Source organism: Arvicola amphibius, chromosome 10 (genome assembly GCF_903992535.2).
Source record: "Arvicola amphibius chromosome 10, mArvAmp1.2, whole genome shotgun sequence".
NCBI classification, from domain to species: domain Eukaryota; kingdom Metazoa; phylum Chordata; class Mammalia; order Rodentia; family Cricetidae; genus Arvicola; species Arvicola amphibius.
The window spans coordinates 94,317,508-94,342,092 of NC_052056.1; the positions used below are offsets into that span (position 1 = coordinate 94,317,508).

General features: G+C 51.0%; 1 protein-coding gene across 3 annotated transcripts; it reads right to left on the reverse strand.

Moving 5' to 3' along the window:
* Positions 1-814: 814 nt before the first annotated feature.
* On the reverse strand, positions 815-22,986 carry Orai2 (ORAI calcium release-activated calcium modulator 2). Of its 3 annotated transcripts, XM_038345710.1 has the most exons (4): positions 22,602-22,986; positions 11,600-11,739; positions 9,903-10,140; positions 815-4,117 (listed from the first exon to the last, which is right to left on the reverse strand). In XM_038345710.1, exons 3-4 carry the CDS (start codon positions 10,125-10,127, stop codon positions 3,590-3,592), a joined length of 753 nt encoding a protein of 250 aa, XP_038201638.1. In that variant the 5' UTR covers positions 10,128-10,140; positions 11,600-11,739; positions 22,602-22,986; the 3' UTR covers positions 815-3,589. The 3 variants fall into 3 exon arrangements, with proteins under 3 accessions (XP_038201638.1, XP_038201639.1, XP_038201640.1); XM_038345711.1 differs by lacking the exon at positions 11,600-11,739; XM_038345712.1 differs by lacking the exons at positions 11,600-11,739; positions 22,602-22,986 and adding an exon at positions 22,369-22,444.
* Positions 22,987-24,585: the final 1,599 nt, after the last annotated feature.

Here is a 24,585-nt window from a genome sequence, read left to right on the forward strand (position 1 = left end):
ATGGCAGGTTTCCAGTCAAGTGAGCCGCTGTCCCGACCAAAGATGATGACTGAAGAATGGCACCTGGAGTTGACCTCTGGCTTCCACAAGTATATGTGCATGCGTACACAACACACGTGTGTGCACATGTACACATGCATACACACGTACACATGCACACATGCGTACACACGCATACACACGTACACATGCACACACGTACACATGCACACACGCGCACACACACACGCATGCACACGCACACACGCATACCCCAAGAAGAAAACATCTTTCCTAGGAGGGGCCGCTATGTCTGGGCAACTTTCCAGTGTCTTGTTTGTTGGTGGCCCCAGTAGGTGACCTGGGTAATGGCTCCAGGGCCATAGAGACCCGAGGGGCCAACACCTCAGGGGCTCCCCTTCTAGAAGCCTGTAAAACTTAGACGATCTTGTCCAGATGAGTCTGGTGAGCTCAGCCACCCACATCGGGCCTGTCTTTTCCCTCCCCGCTTTCAGAAAGGGAGCTAGGAGGAGGCACCGCTGCCACGTGTGAGGTGCCCTAGGGGAGCAGCTGACAGGGACCTCACTCGGTGTATGTCTGGGTCCCAGCAGCCTGCCTGCCCATCCTTGGAGGTCCCATGCTCACTCTGCCCCGAGGTCAATGCAGCAATGAAAGGCGATGCATAGACTCCAGGTAAGGCGCTCTCATGCCAGGACTGAGGGGCAGCAGTGCAGCGGGCCCTGGGCTGGAGCCCCTGAACCACGGCACACATTTCTCAAAAGCGGTACCAATTTATTCAGTTCAATTCAGGGCAGGCTTTACCTACAGTGTCCTGCAGAAATAGTGGCACAGAGGAAGTCTTGGGCCCTCTGGGCTCCTGTAGCTAGTTCTCAGTAGACCTTCCCGGAAGACGCTAATCACAGTCTGCCTTTGAAGTTTCTTAATTGGAAATGCTTGGGTTTTGGAGACTTTGTGGTCAAGGGTACTGGGAGACCGTATGGCATGTTGGGAAGGACCTTGATGTGTCTGAGGACACCGGTCCCTTGAGCACCAGGAAGGGCTGCATCTTGGACAGATGAAATTAGGGCCAGCCTGTGCAGGCCCCAGGGGGCCCACTGTGGTTAGAGCAACGTCTGAAATCAGGTTATGCCTCCAGAAAGTGAACGTCTCGCCTTCAGCCTGCGCTGCTGGCTTCTGCCACTGTTCACACACAGACGGCTGTCCCCTGCCCTGGCACTGGAAGACTGAGAAGACAGGAAGGGACAGCAGGAGGGACCACAGGAGATCTACACTGCCATGAGCACTGGATGCTCTTAGAAAGTAGGTGGGAAGGACGGGTCCAACGTCCACAGGAACCCCCTTTTTATTTTGTATGTGTATGTATGTACACATGTGGGTGCCTGCAGAGGCCAGAGTTACAGGCAGTTGTGAGCTGCCCTATGTGGATGCTGGGAATTGAACTCTGGTCTGCTCAGCCGCCCCCCCCCCCCATACAAACTCTGACCAGCCCAGGCTGACCTTGACCTCATTATGACCTTGAACTCCCCATCGATCCTCCAGCCTGCACCTCCTGAATGCAGGAATTGCAGATGTGTCCCGCCATGTTTGGTTTATGTGGCGCTAGTTATCGGACCCAGGGTTTTGTTATGCCAGGCAAACAGACCACCCACTGAGTGACATCCTCAGCCTTCAACATGGCTGTCCAAGAGGTGCCCAGCAGTGGGAGCTGCTCATTCCATCTGGACACATGTGCCGTCTTACAGTGATTCTAATAGTAAATTATTTTTCTTATTATACTTATTTGTGTGTAGTTCCGAGGATGGGGACTGAACTCAGGTCTCCAGTCTTGGCGGCAAGTGCATTTACTCACTGAGCCATCGTGCCTGCCTATGATTAGCATTCTTCAGCAAAACAAATCAAACTAAGCTGCCCTTCCCAAAGACCCCAGGAAAGCAGAGGTCTAAGACCTCAAGGGTCTCAAGACATGTCTGCAGAGGTGGAGGGTGTTGAAGGACACGGCTTTGAAAGACAGGGCACCATGTCCTAGTTCCCCAAAGGGTGTCACAGTTTACAAGGAAGATTCTCCGAGAGGCTCCCCCGGGCCCTCTGTGTGCGGAAGCCTATGCTCAACACTGTGACCCATTTCCAGAAACCCCAGGCGGGTCTCCAGGCTCCCACAGCACCAAGTACAGACTCCTTGCAGGAGTCCAGTCCAGGCAATGCTGCAGACGTGGATAAGCAGGGTGTCCCAGCAGTTCCCACGCAAGCTGGTGCTGTGCCGCAGGACGTGGACAACACCAGCTGGGTAGCCAGATGCTGCAGCGACAATGCCAAATTCATGCACAGCTGTGCAAACATGGGGGCTGGGCCTGCACTCAGAGTCCTGGCAGGCCCACAGCAGTGCTGAGTTCTGCTCCTCTCTGCAGTTAACAGGGCTATCATAAGGAATATCTGCTTATGTTAGGCTGGAGCAGGCCCCTGCCCCACCCACAGGCCAGACCAGGCTAACTGCTGTGCTAAAACAGGAAACCCCTTCAGTTTATCCTCTCAGTGTCTAGGGACCACAGGCAGCAAGGGAGCTGAGCTGGCCGGTCTGAGACACTGCTCACTGTGTTGATGGAGTCCACAGAGCTGGCCGGTCCAGGCTGTTCTGTGACTCGGGGGTGGGAGCCTGCTGTGTGGGGTGTGTGTCATGTGTGTCACCATCTGACCTCAGCGAGCCGCTGGCCGGGGACTCTAGGACATTTCTCCTCAGCCCTGCCACACCTCCCACACAGGTCATCTCTCTATGACCAGGCAACCCTGATTCCAACAACGATATGTGTTACCCTTGTTGAGCTGTGCGTGCCCCAGGATCCTGGACACCCTGTGATAGTCTCCAGAGCTGGAGGAAAGCACCAAGCTGAACCGTACGTAGATCAGTCACCGTTTCCCTGTGTGTCATTGCAAGCCCTGTTACTCTTGTGCCAGCCTTGGGCTCATCTCTGCCCTCTCCAGCAGCCTGTTCTTTACGTGTGTGTGTATGTATGTGTGCTCACATGTATGCATGTGCATGTCTTTGACAGCGTCTCGTGTAGCCTCAAACTCACCATGTAGTAGAGGACTACTTCGAACTCCTGATCCTCCTTCCTCCACTTCCCTAAAGCTGGGATGACCACACCTGGCTATGTAGTGCTGGGGTGCAAACCCAGAGCTTCCTGCACACTAGGCAAGCTACTGACTGAACCCCAGTCCTCTAGCTGGCCTGCCAATCACAAGGCCCAGGTGTCTGAGATTTACTGTGACCTCTGGTGTGCTGGGACCCCTTTCCCAGGACAAGGGTTTTCAGCTTGTCCCTGATCCAGGGAGTAAGTCCCCAGGGCCACGTGATCCTGTTCCTCCCCTGGTCTGTGTGATAAGATGGTTGTATCCTCACCCCTTTAGACCCTCATGCGTCTGAGGAGTGTGAAAGAATCGGGGCAGCATCTGTGCAGTCTGCTCAGCAACCCGCACTGTGGCGCTTGTGGTTCCCATGAAGCCAGGATTTGTCTGGCAGCCCCTCGGCTACTCCTGCCGGCGGCGTGGTGGCTAACACCGCCTGAGGGTTACTCTCCCGCGAGCTGCGCCGTCCTCACACCACCTGCAGGCTCCTCTCATGCCCGTCCAGCTGCACCTTGAGCTTATGCAGCTCCTCGATCTCGCGGTTGTGGCGCTCGGTCTTGTGCCGCACCAGCGAGCGGTAGAAGTGGATGGTGAAAACCACGAAGATGAGACCCACAGGTACCATGATGATGGTGGATACCAGCGCGGCCTGCCAGCCTGTGTGGCTGTGGGAGCCCGGCTGGCCCCTGGCGTCCACGGGGAGGAACTTGATCCAGCAGAGCAGAACCACCTCAGCCAGGAAGAGCAGGATGCCCAGGACGGTGGAGAAGCCCCAGGCAAGCTCGATGTAGGGGTGCATGCGCTCGTGCGGTGACTCGCTGATGGAGTTGAGGTTGTGGATGTTGCTCACGGCTTCCACGTTGGGCAGGATGCACGTGCTGATGAGCAGGGCGAACAGGTGCACGGCCACCAGCACTGTGGTGCAGGCGCTGAAGGCGATGAGCAGGGGCTGCGGGTACTGGTACTGTGTCTCCAGTTGCACCTCCACCATGGCCACCTGTGGGCACAGTGGGGGTTGTGTCAGGTGGGCAGGGGTGTTCCCCACTGTGGCCGTCAATGGGGGATAGAGGGTGCGCTGGGCCTGCTAGGCAAGGGCTGTGCTGCTGAGGCACGCCTTCAGCCCTAGATGGGGGAGTCTGTCTGTTTTATTGTTTTTCTACACAGGGTTTCTCTGTGCAGCCCTCGCTACCCTGGAACTAGTTCAGTAGACCAGGCTGGCCTCAAACTCAGAGATCTGCCTGCCTCTGCCTCCCAAGTGCTGGGACTAAAAGCATGTGCCACTATCCCCCTGCCCCCTATCCTGGAACTCACTCTGTAGACCAGGCTGGCCTCAAACTCATGTTTTCTAAGTGACTTCTAAGTGAAAGACACAAACACATGGGGACCAGAAGCCCCGGCTTTTTCTGGTGGCCGGTGTCTGCAGTCATTCCTGCACACCCTCCGTGTCCCTCCCGCTCACACTTCCCCCACAGCCCGTAGCACCATCCCCGGGCACCACTGCTGTGGACTGCTCCAGGGAGGGTGTAGTTGGAATTCAGGCTGGCGAGAAGTCCAGGACGAAGAGGAACCTGTCCCAGGTAGCAAAGGATTGAAAGCAAACAAGTCAAAGAAGGAGCCTGGGAGGCAGAAGCTCAAGGGAGGCCTTCATGCTACCACCTGGACCTCCTAGGTCTAAGCTATCCTTCTTGATGATGATGGTGGTAAGTGTGTGTGTGTGTGTGTATGTGTGTGTGTGTGTGTGTGTGTGTGCGCGCGTGCATGTCTACACCCCCTGGAGGTCAGGGGACAACTTCAGGGGTTGGTTCTCTCTTTCCACCTAGTTTAGAGGCAAGCTCTGTCATATTTCTGCCATGCATGCCCCAGCACAGCCTGGGAGCATCTAGTCAATTCACCTCTCTCTCCCTCCATCTTGCCATAGTGGAGCTAGGATTACAGACACACACCAGGGCACCTGGCTTTTTTACATGGGATGGATCTCAGGTGACCAGCCTTGTGCAGCTGTCTTCAAACTTTCTGCAATCCTCCTGCCTCAGCCCTCTAAGGTTATAGAAGGCTGCTGGGTTATAGTCAAATGCCACCACATCCATCTTGTAAAAAACAAGTGTTAGTGCTTGGATCTCTATGAGTTCAAGGCCAGCCTGGTCTACACAGTGATTCCAGGGCAGCCAAGGCTGCATGACGAGACCCTGTCTCAAATCAAACAAACAAATAAACAGGACCCAATTCGGCCTTAGCCTTAGTCATCAGCTTCTCCCAGCTGCCCTGAAGTCTGAGTGACAGTTTGCTTTGATGGCGGCAGACTAAGAAAAACCCCTAGGCTCACAGCCCATCTCTGTGGGCTTTTTTCTTCTTTTAAAAAGTTTTTATTTAATTATGTGGTGTGTGTGCATGTGTGTATACATGTGTGTGCACGTATGCCCGTGTTTATGTGTGTGCATGTGTGCATACACGTGTGTGCCACAGCATGCATGTGGAGAGGAAAGGAAAATGTGCACAAGTAGTTTCTCTTTTTTTTTTTTTTTTGGTTTTTCGAGACAGGGTTTCTCTGTGGCTTTGGAGCCTGTCCTGGAACTAGCTCTTGTAGACCAGGCTGGTCTCGAACTCACAGAGATCCGCCTGCCTCTGCCTCCCGAGTGCTGGGATTAAAGGCGTGCGCCACCACCGCCCGGCAAGTAGTTTCTCTTCCTTCTACAATGTGGGTTCCAAGGACTGAACTCAGGCCATCAGACTTGGCAGCAAGTGTCTTTGCCTGCTGCCTGGGACTCTGCTTTTGCAGAGACTGAATATTCTGGTTGTGTTTTTTTTTTTTTTTGAGACAGCATTTCTCTGTAGGTTTGGGAGCCTGTCCTGCTGTCCTGGAACTCCCTCTGGCTGACCTTGAACTCACAGAGATCTGCCTGTCTCCCTCTCCCCAGTGCTGAGATTAAAGGCGTGCACTGCCACTACCACCTGGCCAGGGTTGTTTTCTACCTCCCCTGGGGCATTTTGTGGTGGGCTATAACAGCCCACTAGAGGAAACTCCCAGAAGAGACGCAAAGGGTACTACGAAAGTTCTTCAAGGTATCTACAAATTGCTTCTGGGAGCATCTACCAGTACTGGGGGAACTGCACAAACGCAGTAGAAATGAAGTGTTACAATAGGACATGGCAGCCATGACCACTGAGGTCACACGGTGTCTGGGCCTGCCGGTGCACTCAAGACCGTGAGTGCCGTGAGGTCTAGACGGCCCTCCTGTCTCCAGAAGGCAGACTCCCTGCCTGATGCTTCACAGAACCTGTCTGGAAATCTCACGACTGGCTTCAGCTTTCGTTTGGGTGAGCGTTTCGTTGGGTGAGGTGCTATAAATTCTTCCAAAGTTTGGGAAGCCAAATGGTCTCAAGGCCTGGGTCCAAAAATGACAGCTGCTGACGGGAATGAGTTCCAAGCCTGTGCCACACAGAGAAGGGGGCCATCTGTCTGGGGGCGTGGCTCAGCGGTACAGCATTTGCCTGGAAGCCATCCACAGCCCTGGGCTCCATCCTCAGCACCACACATGGTGGGGAGCATGGGGGTGGATGGGGGAGAAAAGGAGCTGAGAGGTGTGTCCCTTTAGTCCAAACACTAGGGAGGCAGAGGCGGGGATCTGAGCTGGAGGATGGCCTGACTACACGAGGCCCTGTTTGAAAATAATAAAAAAAAAAAAAAAGGAAATAGGCACATTAAATATTAAGGTCCTGTAAAATGTCTCAACTGTCCAAAACTGAAACAAACGAGAAGCAGGTAAGAAACTGCAGTTCTGCACAGCGGCGGCGGGAGAGAGAATGAGTCCCAGCTTTAAGGGCAGCATCTGATGTGGTGGCGCACGCCTTTAATCCCAGCGCTCAGGAGTCAGAGGCAGGCGGATCCCTGTGAGCTCAGGGTCAGTCCAGTCTACACAGAGCTCCAAGATGGTCAGGGCCTTGAGCTCTCGCCCCTTCTGCTCCTGCCTGGCCAGTGCTGGGATGACGGTGTGGGACACCATTACCTTGTGCACTCTGGGCAGTGCTCGACTGCAGCCGCCGCCCCCCCCCCCCCCTCCAGCCGCCTAGCCCTAGCTCTTTCTGACCGTGACAGTTCCCTGTTCCTTGAAGACAGTGACAGTCGGGGGGGAGCCAGTTTTAAACTGGCCAAATTTTAAATTCTAGTCACACAAGCTGATTCATCCTGAGTATCAGGAGAGGGGTGGATCCAGTTTGCAGCGTGGCCGTGGTGGTGCCTGGTATTGCATGCTGACCCTCATCTTTTGCAGAGGGTCCTATGTTCTGTCCGAGACCACAGCCTCGTTTGGGCCCCGTGTCTCTACATGAACTGTAACCAGCAGGCCCTGGGGAAGATTAAATGAGCTTTGAAGCCAGCACAGTAATGTAGACCTTTAAGCTGCAGCAATCAGGAAGCTGAGGCAGAATCATGGATTTGAGGCTATGCACTGACACCACACCCAACAATTGCTGACTTTTCCTCCCTGATGGTCAGACTAGCACGGAATTCACCAGGTAGCTGAGGGTAGCTTGGAACTTCTGCTGCCCCTGCCTCCACCTCCTGAGGGCGGGACTGCGGCTCTGTGCAAGCCAGGCAAGCACTGCACTCGCTGAGCTCACCAGCACAATGATGTGTGTGTGGGGGGGGTGACAAAGGCCCTGGGGAAGTAGCCAGTGCCAGAGCCCCGAGGTCTGCAGGCTCAAGGCCGCAGTCCTAGGGGCTGAGACGTGGCACAGTGGTTAAACGGTGTCTGCCCTGCAATCCTGAGGACTTCTGCTTGGATCCCAACACCCATGTTAAAACTAGACACAAAAAGGGAAAATCTGAATAGTGCCCTAGAGAACGACAAAAGGAAGGAAATAGAAAATAAAAAGGTCTACATTTGGCCTCCAGTAACAAACAAACATCACAGAAAAGGACAAAGAGAAAAGCAGAAAAAAAAGCCCCGAGTACTGCTAGAGGTTACTGCTCAGAGGAGGTTGGCCTCTGCCCCACCCTGTGTGGTCTGGTCCACGCCCACTGTGGCCCACTCACAGCCAAGCATGCTCTTTCCCCGCAGTGGCTTTCCATGTAGGATGTTTACTTTATCTTGGTCTCTGGAGACAAGCTATTATTTGACTTAAAGCAATACGTCACTGCCTATGCAGTGAACCCCAGCACAGAGCAGGGGTAATTCCCTGGGGGTGCGGGGCAGATTTAACTGATCTTGTCCTGGGGTGACTCTAGAGAGATGGCGGCAGCCAGAAGCCAGGCTAGAAGCATTGCTGCATTGTCACCAGGGGGGCTGGCCACCTGCCATAGTCCCCGAGTCTCTGCTCAAGCTCCTCGGATTCCCAAACTCATGGGTGAGGCCTGAGATAGGGCCAACAAAACATAAAATTTCCCAGTAACCCTTACTCACCAAAGCTATTTTGTTTGTTTGTTTTTGTTTTCCGAGACAGGGTGTAACAGCCCTGGCTGTCCTGGCACTCACTCTGTAACCCAGGCTAGCCTTGAACTCACAGAGATCCGCCTGCTCCTGCCTCCTGAGTGCTGGGATTAAAGGTGTGTGCCACCACTGCTCGACTCTGTGTCTACCTCTATAGTATTAGTCATTTTATTTGCTTTGTGTGTGTGTGTGTTCATGTGTGAGTGTGCACAAGTGTGCTCATATGCATGTTTATGTGAAGGTCACAGACAAACTTCAGGATTTATTTCTCAGGTGCTTCCCACCCCTCTTGGTGTGTGTATGTGCACATGTGTGTGGGTGCTCATGCATGGGGAGGCATGAGGTTGGTGTCAGGAATCATTCTCAATCACCCTTCCAAATTATTCTTTGAGGCAGGGTCAACCCAGAGCTCTGCAGCATGGCTAATCCTGCTAGTCAGTTTGCTCTGAGGATCTCCTCTGTCTCTGCCTCCTGAAACTGGAATTACTGAAAGTCACCATGCTCACCCACATTTACATGGGCTGCTGGGATCTGAACCCTGATCCCCAAGTTTGTATTACAAATGCTGTCAACTGCTGAGCCATCTCCCAGGCTCTTTGCTTATCAATGTATTTAGTCTCTCTCTGTGTGTGCTTGTGTGTGTGTGTGTGTGTGTGTGTGAGAGAGAGAGAGAGAGAGAGAGAGAGAGAGAGGAGAGAGATGAGAGAGAGGAGAGGAGAGAGAGAGGAGAAAGAGAGGAGAAAGAGATGAGAGAGAGGAGAGAAAGAGAGAGGAGAAAGAGAGGAGAGAGAGAGAGGAGAGAGAGGAGAGAGAGGAGAGAGAGAGGAGAGAGAGGAGAGAGAGGGGAGAGGAGAGAGACCGAGGAGAAGAGAGGAGAGAAAGGAGAGAGGAGAGAGGGGAGAAAGGAGAGAGAGAGGAGAGAGAGAGGAGAGGAGAAAGAGAGAGATGAGAGAGAGAGAGGAGAGAGAGGAGAAAGAGAGATGAGAGAGAGGAGAGAAAGAGAGAGGAAAAAGAGATGAGAGAGAGAGAGAGGAAAGAGAGAGGAGAGAGAGAAGAGAGAGAGAGAGGAGAGAGAGAGAGAGGAGAGAGAGAGAGAGGAGGGAGGAGGGAGAGAGAGAGAGAGAGAGAGAGAGAGAGAGAGAGAGAGAGAGCACGCACACATGCTGTGTTCTCTACTTGGATCTCTCCTTCCACTGTGGGTTCCAGGGAGTGAACTCGGGTCCTCATGTTTTCCTCCACTTTCCTCGCAGAGCTGGGCTTCTGCCATAGTTAGGAGTGCTCCCTGGAGCACTGTAAGACCTCAGGAAACTCATTTGCTGGGACTAATGCTCGCCCAGCCCCCACCCTTCCACTCACCATGGCGAAGCCAGAGAGGAGGGCGGAGGTCCTGCTGGAGGCTTTCAGCTTGGCCCTGCTCAGGTACAGCTTCCTCCAGGACAGCGCCTGCACCGAATGGTGGTTGGAGGTGACCAGTTCCAGATAGCTGCGCCGGACCCAGTCGCGGTAATCCATGCCCTTGTGGCCGGGCTCAGGGCAGGCAGGGGTGGAGGGATCCATGGGCACATTCAGCTCTGCACTCATGGTGGGAACCAGGCTGGAGGAGGGAAGACAGGACACGTTAGAGCATCTCAGGTGGTTCTTGTACAAAACCCAGAGTCTGAAGCCTTTTGTGGTTTTTGTTTTTTAAATATATATTACTATTTCTTATTCCAAGTGGGAAGGACCCACTTTTTTTAAATGTATTTTTTTTAAATATTTATTTATTCTGTATTCAATATTCTGTCTGTGTGTATGTCTGCAGGCCAGAAGAGGGCACCAGACCCCATTACAGATGGTTGTGAGCCACCATGTGGTTGCCAGGATTTGAACTCAGGACCTTTGGAAGAGCAGGCAATGTTCTTAACCTCTGAGCCATCTCTCCAGCCCTTTTAAATGTATTTTTAAAATATTTATTTATTATGTATGCAGTGTTCTGTCTGCATGTATCCCTGCAGGCCAGAATTGGGCACCAGATCTCATTACAGATGGTTGTGAGCCACCATGTGGTTGCTGGGAATTGAACTCAGGACCTCTGGAAGAGCAGCCAGTGCTCTTAACCTCTGAGCCATCTCTCCAGCCCTTTTACATGTATTTTTAAGGTATTTTGCCTGCATGAGGGTGTCGGGTACCCTGGAACTGGAGTTACAGACAGTTGTGAGTTGCCATGTGGTACTATTTCCTATCTATGTGTGTGTGCCTTTGTGAGTGTATGTGCACGTGTGTGGGGGTACATGTGCCTGTACATGTGTGGAGCCAGAAGACGGCAGCGGATGTCCTTCTCTATCACTCTGCCTATTCTTTGGGGGTCTCTTTTTAAATTTAGGGGTCACCATCTCTCCACAAAGTTGGAATTCAGCAAGCGCCAGTGTTCCTTCTGGTTCTGCCCTCTTCAAAGCTGCGGTTACAGACATACACAGGATGCCCAGCTTGTTAGGCTGATGCTGGGAAATGGCCTCCATTCCTCACGGTTGAGCAGCAAGCATTCTTAATGGCTGGGACCTCTCACCAGCCCCAGGCTTTGTTTTAGATTTATTTGTTAGCTTGGCTGTGGTGTCACATACCTTTAATCCCAGCACTGGGGAGGCACAGCCAGGCGGATGGCAGAGTGTGAGGCCAGCCTGGGCTACACAGAGACCTCTGCCTTGAAAAGCCAAAACCAACCAATCAACAAACAAACAAACAAAAACCCATTTTCTTTATTTTATGTGTGTGGTATGTGTGTGTACACACATGTGCCTGGTGCCAGCAGAGGACACTGGAGCCACGGACCTGGAGATCTTTATTTTATGTGTGTGGTATGTGTGTGTACACACACTTGCCTGGTGCCAGCAGAGGACACTGGAGCCACAGACCTGGAGAAACAAATGACGGTGAGACAGGTGTGGCACTGGCACTGAACGGTCCTCAGGACAAGCAGGAAAAGCTCTGAATCCTTGAGCCCACTCTCCAGACCATGATCTAAATGCTTTTGCTATATTTTAATTTGTGATTGTGTCACGAACACAAACATTCACCTGACACAGCGTGCATCTGGAGGTCAGAGGACAACATGTAGGGGTTGGTTCTCTCCTTCCACCACATGGCTCTCCGGGGCCAAACCTCAGTCGTCACAGTTGCCAGCAACCCCTTTGCTTGCTAAGCCATCTTGCTAGCCCTGCAAAGAGCCAAAATCTCAATTCTCTGATGTGGATTCCCCTCTGTATGATGTGAATACCATTGGTGAATAAAGAAACTGCTTTGGACCTATAGCAGCGCAGAACTTAGCTAGGTGGGGAAAACTAAACTGAATGCTGGGAGAAAGGGCGGAGTCAGAGAGAAGCTATGAAGCCCTACTGGAGATAGATACCGGAACTTTTTCTGGTAAGCCACAGCCATGTGGCGATACACAAATTAACGGAGATGGGTTAAATTAAGATGTGTTAGCCAATAAGAAGCTAGAGATAATGGGCCAAGAAGTGTTTTAAATAATGTAGTTTCTCTGTGATAATTTCGGGGCTGAGCAGCCAGAAAACAAACAAGCGGCCTTTCAACAACAAACTGGTGCTCCAACGTGTGCTATCTAAATCCACATAAAACCTGAGAGGGGCCGGGCGGTGGTGGCGCACGCCTTTAATCCCAGCACTCGGGAGGCAGAGGCAGACGGATCTCTGTGAGTTCGAGACCAGCCTGGTCTACAAGAGCTAGCTCCAGGACAGGCTCCAAAGCCACAGAGAAACTCTGTCTCGAAAAACCAAAAAAAAAAAAAAAAAAAAAAAAAAAACCTGAGAGGGCTTGGAAAGGAATTCTAGACACTAAAAAACAAAGTTTAGCCGAATTTATTTTCCCGAATGGGCTTTGCTAGGTGGCGGCGGCATGCTGCAGCTCCTTTAAGAGAGGTTTCCCTGATTCAGTGGTAGCAGAAAAAGACACAGTTTTGAAATGCTGGCTTTCTGGGCTGTGCTGCCAGCACAAACTCTGACTCTTTCTGGAGGCCTGGATATGGAGCATCTAAATGGGGTTTGTGAAGAGAGTGCTATAACTTGCTTAATGGCAACATAGACTGGCTGTGTGCCTAAAAACGGGGCTGTGAGCATGGCTCTGAGGGAGCAAACAGCTCCGCCATGCTGGACTGGGTGGGGCAAGCAGACAGTGCTATATTTCCCCTAGCAATGGCGCCATTTAAGTTAATAAGAAGGGCTTAGCACTTTTTAAAAATATTTATTTATTATGTATACAATATTTTGTCTTCATGTATGCCTGCAGGCCAGAAGAGGGCACCAGACCCCATTATAGATGGTTGTGAGCCACCATGTGGTTGCTGGGATTTGAACTCAGGACCTTTGGAAGAGCAGGCAATGCTGTTGACCTCTGAGCCATCTCTCCAGCCCCAGGACTTAGCATTTTAAGAAGCATTTCTGGTCAGAAAATAATTACAAATACACAATAAAGAAAATAAAGACAAATACACAAGAAAGACAAATAAAGACAAAGACCTCTAAATGGGTCACAGTGTTGGATAAATGTACATAGGCTTGGGAGAGAGAAGAAAAAGAGTATAGACAGTTATAAAAAGGAGTAAATGGTTTTAAAAAAAGTAAAGTCTTTAAAGAGACAGAGTACAGACAGACATAAAAGAATAAAGATAATAAAATAAATATTAAAAAGTAAAAACAAGCCATGTAAAGATGGTAAATTCACACAGAGAGTCTGGATTATGTACACTATTGTATTTTCTTTTTTTTTCTGTGAAGGAGCTAAGTACAGAGAGACATTTCACTGTATGACTGCTAAGCTAAACCAGCATATATGTTCTAAAGGTATCATGACATCCAAATTTGGGTCTAAAGATTTGTTGCTTTAGAAAAGAGGTTCTGCTTTTGTTTCCACAGAAGATGAGAACCTGTGGAATCCTTCCAGGCTAGTGTGGTTTGATGGACCAAGAGCCTCCCGGAAGATCACTGTGAACACCCCCAAAAATACTACACCCAATAAATGGTAGGAAGTAGTTTAGAGAGAACTATGCCCAAATTCCCTAAATGATTGTTTATAATTATTTTTTACATTTAAAGGGGGATATGATATAGATATGAATAATTTGCATTGGTATAGATCTTGGTTTATTGATACAAATTTATGGTCAATTCTGTTATACTGTGTATATGTATTGCTGATCTTGATTAATAAATTGTGTTTGTGTAGCTCATTTAAAAATATAATGTATAATTAAGAAATATAGGTTAATAGAGAGTAATCTATAATAGTCAAGCTTGTAGTCATGTTAGTTAGATTTTCTAGATGTACAGAGATGTATTTCAGATGGATAAGGATTCTTCAAATCTTTCAAAGACTACAGAATATGGCATTTAAAATGTTTTAAGAATTTAGAACTTTTCGTGACAGTGAGACACATCTGCTCCTGGGAGCACCAACTACTTCAAGAGGAAAATGGGCATCGAAGAGGCTCTTCATGGAGTTTGTTTGCCATTTGGGCAACAAACTGCTCTTGCCTGGACTGTCTGATGAACTGGACATGCAGGACACACAGAGAGAGGACTGCTGAACTGGCCTAAAGGCGAAATGGTCCACTGGAGTCCCTGCTTCATAAAAGAGTCTGCTAGACATTCTACAGGACATAGAAGAAAGGACTGACAAACTGTCAATATAGGCAGAACTAGAACTGTCTTTGATATTTCCTGCTTCATGGAAAAGTCCACGGATACTATGGGCCTGTAGGCTAAAGATGGATCCCTAAAGGTACAGAAGAACCTTGGGTGACTATCCAGGCAGTGAGATGTCTCTGTCAATTCTAGAGTTTTGGAAGTTATTTACAATGCACTTCCTGTTTACTTAGGTAATATTATATCCTTCTGGAGTCTTTGATGGAGCTGAAGAATTTATAGTTATAATTATAGTTTTACTTAGTTATGATAAAAGATAAAATAGATATAATATTGTAACTAATTCTTGCTTGGTAACTGTTTTGTTGTATGTAATCTTACTGTTAAAGTTAAAACCTTCCTTTTTATTTAAACTTCTGGGGGAGGTGATGTGAGATTCCCCTTTGTATGCTGTGAATACCTTTGATTAATAAAGAAATTGCTTTGAACCTATAGCAAGGCAGAACCTAGCTAAGCAGGGGAAAAACTAAACTGAATACTGGGAGGAAGAAGGTGGAGTTTAGAAGAAGCCAGGGAGCCACTGCCAGAGACAGACATGCTGAAACTTTGCTGGTAGGCCATGACCTTGTGGTGGTGCACAGATTAATGGAGATGGGTTAAATTAATATGTAAGAGTTAGCTAATAAGAAGCTAGAGCTAATGGGCCAAGCAGTAATTTAATTAATACAGTTTCTGTGTGGTTATTTGGGGGCAGAGCTGCAGGAACAAACAAGCGGCCTCCTACAATTCTCCTGCTGTACTTTTGAGACAGTGCTGAGGCAAGAATGACATGATCCTCCACTTCCACCACCAACCAACCAAAGGCCCGCATGCCATCACTCTGTTAGGCAGCATCAAGCAGGAAACCCAGGGCCTCTGGTATGTCAGGTGGACACCTACCAACCGAGCTGCACCTGTATTTTTGTTTATTAAACAAATACCAAACCCTAGCCAGGTGTGGGGGTGCACACCTTTAGTCCCAGCACTTAGGAGGCAGAGGCAGGAGGATCTCTGAGTTCAAGGACAACCTGGTCTACAGAGTGAGTTCCACGACAGCCAGGACCACAGGAAAAAAAAACTGTCTCAAAAAACAAAACAAAACAAAAAAACCTCAAACCTACAATGTGTGCATATGTGTGTTTGTGTATTTGTTAGCATGTGTACAAGCGAATGAGTATGGTAACATGTATACAAAAGCCAGAGTTTACACTGGAGTCTACTCTTTGGCACTTTTTTTTTTTTGAGAAAGGGTCATTCATTGTATCTAGAGTTCACCAAGGCAGCTAAAGTGGCTGACTGCCCAGCCACAGGGATCCTCCTGCCTCTGTCTCCCCAGCACAGGGTGTACAGGTGCATCTGCCTGCACAGCTTACATGGGTGGACTAGACTCAGGCCTTCATGCTTGATGAACATGGCAAACACTTTATGACTGAGCCGTGTCCCCAGCCCTGTGTTGTTCTGAGATAATGACTCGTTATGTAGGCTAAGCTGGCCTCAGACTCATGACCCTGTCTCAGTATCTTGACTGTTGGAATTCTAGGCCTACATCACTTAGCTTGGCTTCCAAGTCCAAGGTAGAGGCATGGGGTCTAAAGGTAGCTTGGGTTTGGGGCCCTGGACTCTAAGGGAGTCTTCAAGATAGAACACAGGGCCCCCTGCAGAGAAGGGGTCAGCATGCAATGCCAGGCAGCTCCATGGCCATGGTGCTGCTCTGTGAAGTTGGATCCACCTCACTCCTGAAACTCAGGACACAGTCTACTTGTGTGACTAGAATTTAAAGTTTGGCAGAAAGTACCCACTGACTCCCCTGACTGCTGCTGTCTTCAAGGAACGGGGAACTGTTACATTTAGAAAGAGCTAGGGGTCGGCAGTGGGGAAGGGGCTCTGTGGTAGAGTGCTGCTGCCTGAGTCCGCATCGTTTACTGGTAGATTCTACACAAATACTCTACCCCTAAGCTATGCCTCTGTCCTCACTGGGGCACTCTAGGTACCTGTTCTACAACTGCCACACCCCAGCCCCTCACTGGGGGATTCTAGGCAGCATGAGTTAAAGTTTCTGCTCAAACTCTCCCCCCTACTTCCCTCGTTTGCTAGCACGTGCATCTATCTGTGTATCGTGTGCATACATGGTGCCCACGGAGGCCAGAAAAGGCCAGATGGCCAGGAGCTGCCATGTGGGTGCTGAGAGTCAACCCAGGTCCTCTGGAAGAGCAGCCAGTGCTCTTTACTGCACCATCTCTCCAGCCCCTTCTGCTCTTTTTCACTTTTGGTTTTAAACCTTTTATTTTGAGACAGTTTTGATAAGTTACTCAGGTTGATCCTTCTGCCTCAACTTCTGTGACACATGAATTGCAGGCCTGTCCACCAGACCCAGCTACTTGCTGGATGCTTGAACACAATGTCCCTGAAGACCCAGAGCTGTTTGCAATGTGAGGGTGGGGTATTTCTCGCTAGTTACTAGCTTCTCAAATCTAATCTTAAACATGATAAGTCACCTCCAAAACCTATAGCGACTTTCTAAATTGAGCCAAACCCAGGCTGCAAATAGAAGTCTTTATCAAAAGGAAAAATGAGAGTGGGTTGAAGCAGGAAGATATAAAGTTGATGGCCATGCTATGCTATGAACTATGATTTTGTGTGTGTGTGCATGCATTTGTGTATGCATGTGTATGTGTGTGGCTACAGGAGGACATCAGGTGTTGTCCTTTACTGTTTTCTACTTTAATTTTTGAGACAGGCTCTCATGTTCCCAGACACCCCTGCCGCTGCCCTGCAGTCTGGGATCACAGGCGGATGCGCATGTCCAGCTTTTACCCAGGTATCCAGGCCCTGGGTATCTGAACTCAGGTCCTCTTGCTTTCATAGCAAGTGCTCTTATTAACTGAACCATCTCTTTAGCTTCTGCACTGGACTGCATGGGAGACCCTGTATCAAAGTGACAGCGTGAGGGCCAGAGAAACAGCTCTGCAGCCTTGCCACCAACCCTGATGTCCTGAGTTTGATCGCTGGAATCTGTGCTGTGGGAGGAGAGAACAGATTCTCACAAGTTGTCCTCTGACCTCCACACACGTACTACGGAATGTGCATTTTTACACGCACTCAAAGCAGAGACGTGTGAAAGAGCTGTGTTTTACGAGGAGCCCGGCAAGGGCTACACAGTGAGGCCCTGTCTCACTGTACAAAGGGAAGGAGGGGTGGAAGAAAAGGGAGTGGGGGAGAGGATCCATCAACTGACACCAGCATGCTTTATTTTGAGGCAGGGTCTCTCTATGTTCCCAGCTGTCCTGAAACTCACGACGTAGACCAGGCTAGCTCCAAACTCACAGAGATCCGCCTGCCTCTGTCTCCCAGGTGCTGAGATCAAGGGTGTGCACCCCCACACCGCACGCTTCAAAGAGACACACAGATCAAAGATCTCTGGGCTCCCTCCTAGTAGACTTTGGGTCTGGTGATGGCGTGGGAATGAAGCTCAGGGGTGATGTGTTAAGATGTATGACTCGGGCCAGAGAGAGGGCGTAGTGGTTAAGAGCACAGAACTGCTCTTCCTGAAGACCTGAGTCCCCCAGCACCCACTACAGGCGGCTTACAACTGCCTGTAATTCCAGGGGAATCTGATCTCTGTGGGCACTTGTGTTCATGTGTACACCCCCCACATACACAATTGAAATAATAAAAATCAGTCTTCAAAAAAGATGTCCCCACTATTTAACTGAGTGTTGGCATCGGGCCCCTTTCACTCAGGGTAGCCTGTGGCAGCACACCCCAGGTGGGATCCGGCTGTGTAATCTCTTCAGGACAAGCCTGAGGGCAAAGGCACCTTGCAGCTGGCTTGGCATCAGACAATAACTCCTGTGTTCAGAGCTCCCAGGCCCCCAGGAAAAGCCTACTTAAGGCTTAGAGCACAGGCAGGTGGGCTGTGATACAGGCCACTCATCCCCGCCACTGTGGAGGCTGAGTCAGGAAGAGTGAGAACTTCAGGCCAGTGTGGGCTGCGTGCAGAGTGAGGCTGTGCGTGTGTGCGCGTGTGTGTGTGCATGCATGGATGTGAGGGAGGGAGGGAAGGAAAGGGGGGCAGGAAGAGAAAGAACACACACCAGTGAGATGGCTCAGTGGGGAAAGGTGCTTGTCACCAAGCCCAGGACCAGAGTTCGATCCTGGGGCCCTCACAGTGGGAGGAGAGAGCTGACTACTGCCATTGTCTTCTGATCCTGACAGGGGCACTGTGGCACACACCAAAATAAGTAAAATGCAATTTAAAAGAAAGAAAACAAAACATCAGGGCACGAGTCCATGGTCCCATGAGATGCTGGGGTGTTTGTGAGGATTAGCAGCGAAGGAAGGACCTCTCCATGTTACTCCCTAAGAGGACCAAAAGGGACGACAGGAGTTGGGAGGGGTCCTTTGTCTTGCCTTCTTCCTTGTTCTAAAGCAAGCTGAAGATCCTCAGCTATTATTGGCCAACCAAAGGGTCTCCAGGGATCTGTGGTCCCTCTAGGGAACAGCCAGTGGCAGCAATATCTTTACTTCTTGTTTTTGTGCATGTGTGTTAAGAGACTCTCTCTGGCTAGCCTAGCCTAGACCTTGCTATGTAGACCACAAAGGTCTGCCATCTCTGTCCCTGAGTGCCACCACACCTGGCCTCCGGGCCTGTTTATAGGAATGACAAATTGAGGACTATGGTCACATGTCACCACACCTGCAGGAGCAGCACTGTGGATAATTACCTCCTCAAGGATGTTCCTCCCTGGGAGGAGATTCAGACAAATATTTCTCATCATTCCATGGGTTAGCTCCAATGACTGAACATGTCACAGTTTGGAAATGAGCATGGACTCCCCCCCCCACACACACATAACACAAAATGAAGCCTTAAGTCTGGAGAAAATAGTAGAGGGTTGTGAAAAGCAATCCTCACTCCCCAGTACCCCATGGGTGCTCACACAACCGTTCTAACACATCAAAGACGAAGGAGGGCTGGAGGGCCTGAGGGCGTAGCTTAGTGGTGAAGCACCTGCTGGCATCCCCCAGTGAGGGACTGAGGTGTGGTTCAGTGGTAGAGACCCTGCCTAGAATCCCCCAGTGAGGGGCTGGGGTGTGGCTCAGAGGTAGAGCACCTGCCTAGAATCCCCCAGTGAGGGGCTGGGGTGTGGCTCAGTGGTAGAGCCCCTGCCTAGAATCCCCCAGTGAGGGGCTGGGGTGTGGCTCAGGGGTAGAGCCCCTGCCTAGAATCCCCCAGTGAGGGGCTGGGGTGTGGCTCAGTGGTAGAGCCCCTGCCTAGAATCCCCCAGTGAGGGGCTGGGGTGTGGCGCAGTGGTAAAAGGATTACCTAGCTTTAGGCTGAATCTCCAGCATGGTAGAAAACTGGGTGGAATGGTGCACACTTGAAATCCCAGCTCTGGGAAGACAAGGCAGGGAAATTAGGAGTTCAAGGCCATCTTCTGCTATAAATTCAAGCCCAGTCTGGGCTGTAGGAGGCCCTTTCTCAAAATAAAAACCAAAGCAAAACAAAACTTAAACAAAAATTATGGGGAACCAAGGAAGCCTTGAGTGGAAATGTAAGGAGCTGATGAAGTCCTGAGCGAACACATTGTATTGACAAGGGCCAAGGCCTCAGACCCGTGGGAACCGGCAGAGCCTTCCTCCAGGTGAGTTCAAAGGCATGGCCAAGCAGATGTTTATAAATGATTGACCAGTGTGCAAAGCCCGGCAACTGCAGCTTCCTCCTCCATGAGGGCTGCAGCCTGGGAGGGGCTGTGACCCCAATCCTTTGAAACCTTTGGTAGGGTGCAGTGTCAGAAGATTCGGAGGTTGAGGTAGGGGACAGAGATACACGTGGCTGCACTCCTTCTGAGACATCCTCTCCTCGTGCTATACATAATAAACTCACTGAGGACCAGGCTGTTGTATATCAGAATGAGCACAGCCCGCCTGATCCCAGCTTTTCTGTACCTGGATCTGTGTGTCCCCTCGTCATTCCCTTGTTGCTCCAGTCAGGTTTCCAGGACCAACCCATGCATACAAGAGAATGAACCCCACAAGAGAATGAATCTCTGTCTTCGAAGAACTCATGCCCCAAAGGGGAGCCAGACAAGTGGGAAACACTCTTAATCCAGTTAGCTACCTGCTTCAGCGGTTGGGGGTATGGGGGACTGAAGGGCTGGCTGGCTGTCACATGCATACCACATTAGGGCATAGAAACATGGGTAGAGAGGCAATGTGGCACAGACAGACCCTTTGGACACTGGAGGTAAAAGCATATACCACTCTTGCAGAAGACCAGACAGAGCTTCCCAGGACTCAAGTCAGACAGTTTACAACTGCCCTGTAAGTCTAGCTCCAGGAGGTCTGATGCCCTCTAGGGGCCTCCACAGGCACCTGCACTCATGTGTACATACCCCCCCCAGACACACATATATAAGCAAAAATAAAATCTCAAGCAAACAAAAAACAAAAGCTGGCCCTCAATCCAAGACAAGATGTTGCTCACATGGAGGGTTCTGAGAGGCAAGAAAATGAAGCCAAGTTTAGGAAGGCTACCCTCCTCCAGAAGGTGGGCAGGAAGACTGGCTGACAGACAAGGAGACAGTAGACTCTTGGGGCCTAGGGCTGCATCCTGGGGCTAGGTGCAGACACAGAGTAGGGCTACTGTGGACTTTCTCCAGCAATGCTAGGGTCTGGAGGTGTGCTGGGAGATGGCTTTCGGAGGGGCTGGAGAGCTGGCTCAGCCATCAAGAGCACTGGCTGCTCTTCCCGAGGACCCAGGTTCCAGTCCTAGCACCATCTGTGACTCCAGTGCCAGGGGATCAAAGGACCAAAAGGATTCATGAGGTAAAGAAGATGGCTACCCAAGGGACCACAAATGAGGAAGGCCCCGGGCTGCAGTCTGAGAGCGTGGCTGAGCTGGGCTATGCAGAGAGTCCTAGAGTGGTTGGGGTGGGCATGAAGAGCTGCGTGCCTCTGCATCTTGAGACAGGCCTGCAGGTCCAATGACGAGCCACCCTCCACTGTGATTAGCCCAGAGGTTCAAATCCATTTTACTTTCTTTTCCCTTTCCTTTCCTTTTTTTTTCTTTCTGAGATAGGGTCTTATGTAGCCCAGGTTGGCCACCAACCCAAAACATAACCAAGGATAGCCTTGAACTCTGGATGCTCCCAGCTCCAAGTGCTGCAATTACATACCTGGCTTACATGGTGCTGGGGACTGAAACCAGGGCTTCCTGCACGCTAGCCAAATATTCTGCTAATTGAACCACATCTGCAGCACACACACCCCCACCCCCTTTCTACTGTTGGTTTTGTTCTGAGGCAGGGTCTTGCTGTGTAGCCCAGGCTGACTTGGAACTTGGGACTGTCCTGCTTCATCTCCTGAGTACTGGGTTTATAGGTATGCGCCATCAGCCCCGCCTCAAGCCCATTCCTTATACTCCTAGGGCCTATCTTGGTTCAACCCCTGCCCCAGGGGGAGGAGCAGAGTCTGGCCCACTACACACTGCAAGCTCAGGCTGGAGGGGGAGCGCTGAGACAAGATGGAGCCCATGTCTGTCAGACAGCATCAGCTCTAAGAATTGCTAGGCAAACTGAACCTTTTTTTTTAGTAGAGAGCAGAAGATGAGGTCTTGTAGGGGAAAAAAAACCCCATAAACCGGCGAGACTGCTAGACAAGCCGTTCTCTTGTCAGGTTTGTTTTAAGCAGTCCAGGCAGCAGGTTATGGAGTCTGCTTGTTTTAACTTCCTCTAAATATCTGGGGCACGGGAAATGTCTCTTGTCACCCACGCACAGGAGAGGTGCAGCGGCCAGCCAGAATCAGCCACCTGCACTCCTGTCCCTTACTTCAGGGAAGTCCCTGCAACTGCAGGACCTGGGAATCAGCTGGCAGCCCCAAGCTCTGAGTTCTTTGACATGGCACCCTATGAAGGGTATCAAGGGATTGGCGTCACGGGGCCACCACTCTGCCCTTCGGTCATTCTGTCCCTTTCTCTCCATCCCATGCCTGCCCACGAAGAAGCTCCGTCTCCACCCCTGTTCAGTGTCCCTAATCCAATTCCTCTCCGCGCCCCCTAGCTGGGAGGGGACCTACTCCTGTCCTCTTCAGACCCTTCCGAGACAAAAGAAGGATGAACGTTCCCACCGTTACCCCAAGCACTCACCCTGGCTCCCCAGCCCTCAGTACTTGGCTCCAGCTCCCAGCTCCCGCTTGTGGCTGGCGTCTGTGTCGCGGCCGGCCGGCTGGCCCCGTGGCCAGGCCAGGGCGGAGGATTGGCCCCCTCCCTCTTTCCGCCCGCAGCCGCTGCCTAGGCAACGTTGCGCCGCCGCCGTCATGTGACCCACCCGTGGGTCCCGCCGCGGACCATGTGACCTGAAGAGCTGGGTGGGGACCTACCTCTCGTCCAAGATCTATGGGGTCCTCTCCCCAGCAAAGTGCAATCATCCCCGTGGGACCCAGGTGGGCGGATCTGAGCGTGGGAGAGCGCCGCTCCTAGCAGAGTATCACTACGGGATGCCCAGCATCTGTCGTTGGCAGCGTGGAGAGGTGGGGACAGGGCGAGAGCACTGCAGAGTGGGAAGAGGGGTGCAACGAAGGCTCAGCTTGGCGACATCCTGGTTTATCTAGGTTGTGCAGTGACAACATGCACAGAGAGCTACTGTGGTCACCCATGTGGCTCTGGGTTCCAGCAAGACCGTGAGAACCACTTAGTGTCCCTGTAAGGCACATGCACTATTGCTAAGCTCTGGCACTGTGCGGATGGCAGAGAAGGGTCGTTTGGACGCTGCGGTAGGGCACGCCCTTCCACTCCCTGCTGCAGCCACCCCCCACCCCACCCCCACCCTTTGCTGGTGAAGTCTGGGGTTTTACAACCGAGAAACTCAAACAGAAACGGTCTCAGCAGGAAGTGCACAGTAGGCAACTGAGAAACAAGAAGAGGTGGCATCAGCGCCCCAGTGGGTGCCTCGTGGCCCCTCAGAGTGCTTCCTATTTGCCTAGTAGGCTGCTGCCGCGCGCTCTACATAGGATTTTTCCATCTGTCGCAATAGCATTGGACTGTGACACATTTACCCAAAGGAAAGAAAATTCCACTCGTGTCCAAGTTTCCTGACTACTGGGAGAGTTGAGATATTGTTGACATCGGTTTCAACTTGAGTCCCAGAGCCCAATCACTTAAGACGGGAAAACCGATGCCTCCCTCCTGGTGCCGTCCCACCTGGTGGCACGCCACCTCATGCCCTCTGCTACTGCCCCAGCTCCGCTTGTTTTCTCAAGGCAACTGCCAGGCGACTTGCAGACCTGAAGTTTGAGCAAAGGAAAACAGGAAGGAGACATTTGGTAAGCTCCAGCCATTGCATCATGGATGACATTCTTTTGACAAGGGGTTTTTGCTCATTGCGGTTATTAGGAACCCTGGCTTTGGAGTAGGGCTTTTCAGTGCCAGGCAGCAGGGCTCCTCCACCGCCAGCACAATTATCTGGCATGCCTGGGCAAAAATGAAATGTAATCACTGTAATTACCAGTCCTCCTAGGAGCTATTTTGCTAACCAAACATAGGCAACAGCCCTTAAAGTTGTTTGGTTTACTTTGTCCCTAGAATGAAGGAAGCCGCGGTGTCATTATGAAAGGAGAGCCCTGGCAGTTGAAGGGTTCCCCATTTCAGGGTCCCGGGGAGCTAATGGAGTTTACACAGAAGGAAGGGGGTTCAGGTCCGGATGCAGGGGCTCTTCTCAGGGCACTGCATTGCTATCTGGGCTGTCTGCCTACTGTCGGTTTGTCTTGGCAAGTTACTTCCTTTACTTAAAAAAATTAATTACATTTTATTTACTTAGGGGTGGTGGTGTGTGCCACAAGGCACACGTGGAGGTCAGAGGACAGCTTGTGGGAGTCAGTTCTCTCCTTTTACATTTGGATTGAACTCCGGGGCCAGGCTTGCCAGCCAGTGCTGTTTATCCATGAGCCATCTTGCTGGCCCCTACACTTTTTCTAAAGCCTTAGCCGGCCGGTCTTTGAACACCGATTCTTGGGCACATACAAGGAAGGTATACAGCATCTTCTCTCCCAATCAATGAATCCTGGATCTTGTCACACAGCGTGGTCTCAGCGTTTGTGTGACCAGCACTGGCTCCTCTCTCTGTCCCCGGCACTCACGGCCTACCTGATGTGTTCCACCATCCCAGTCTACTGTGATGATCAAACATCCTAATATAGCAGTCAGACGTCTGCACTTTAGGAAAATGCCCGGGGCTACATTATAAAGACAAGCTGTTTATTCTGGTTTACACTTGGGGAGCCCCCTGGACTGCTTCATGTGGCACCATACGGTGGTCTCTCTTCTCTTCAAAGCCACCAGGGTTCAACTGCAGTGGCCCCACACTAA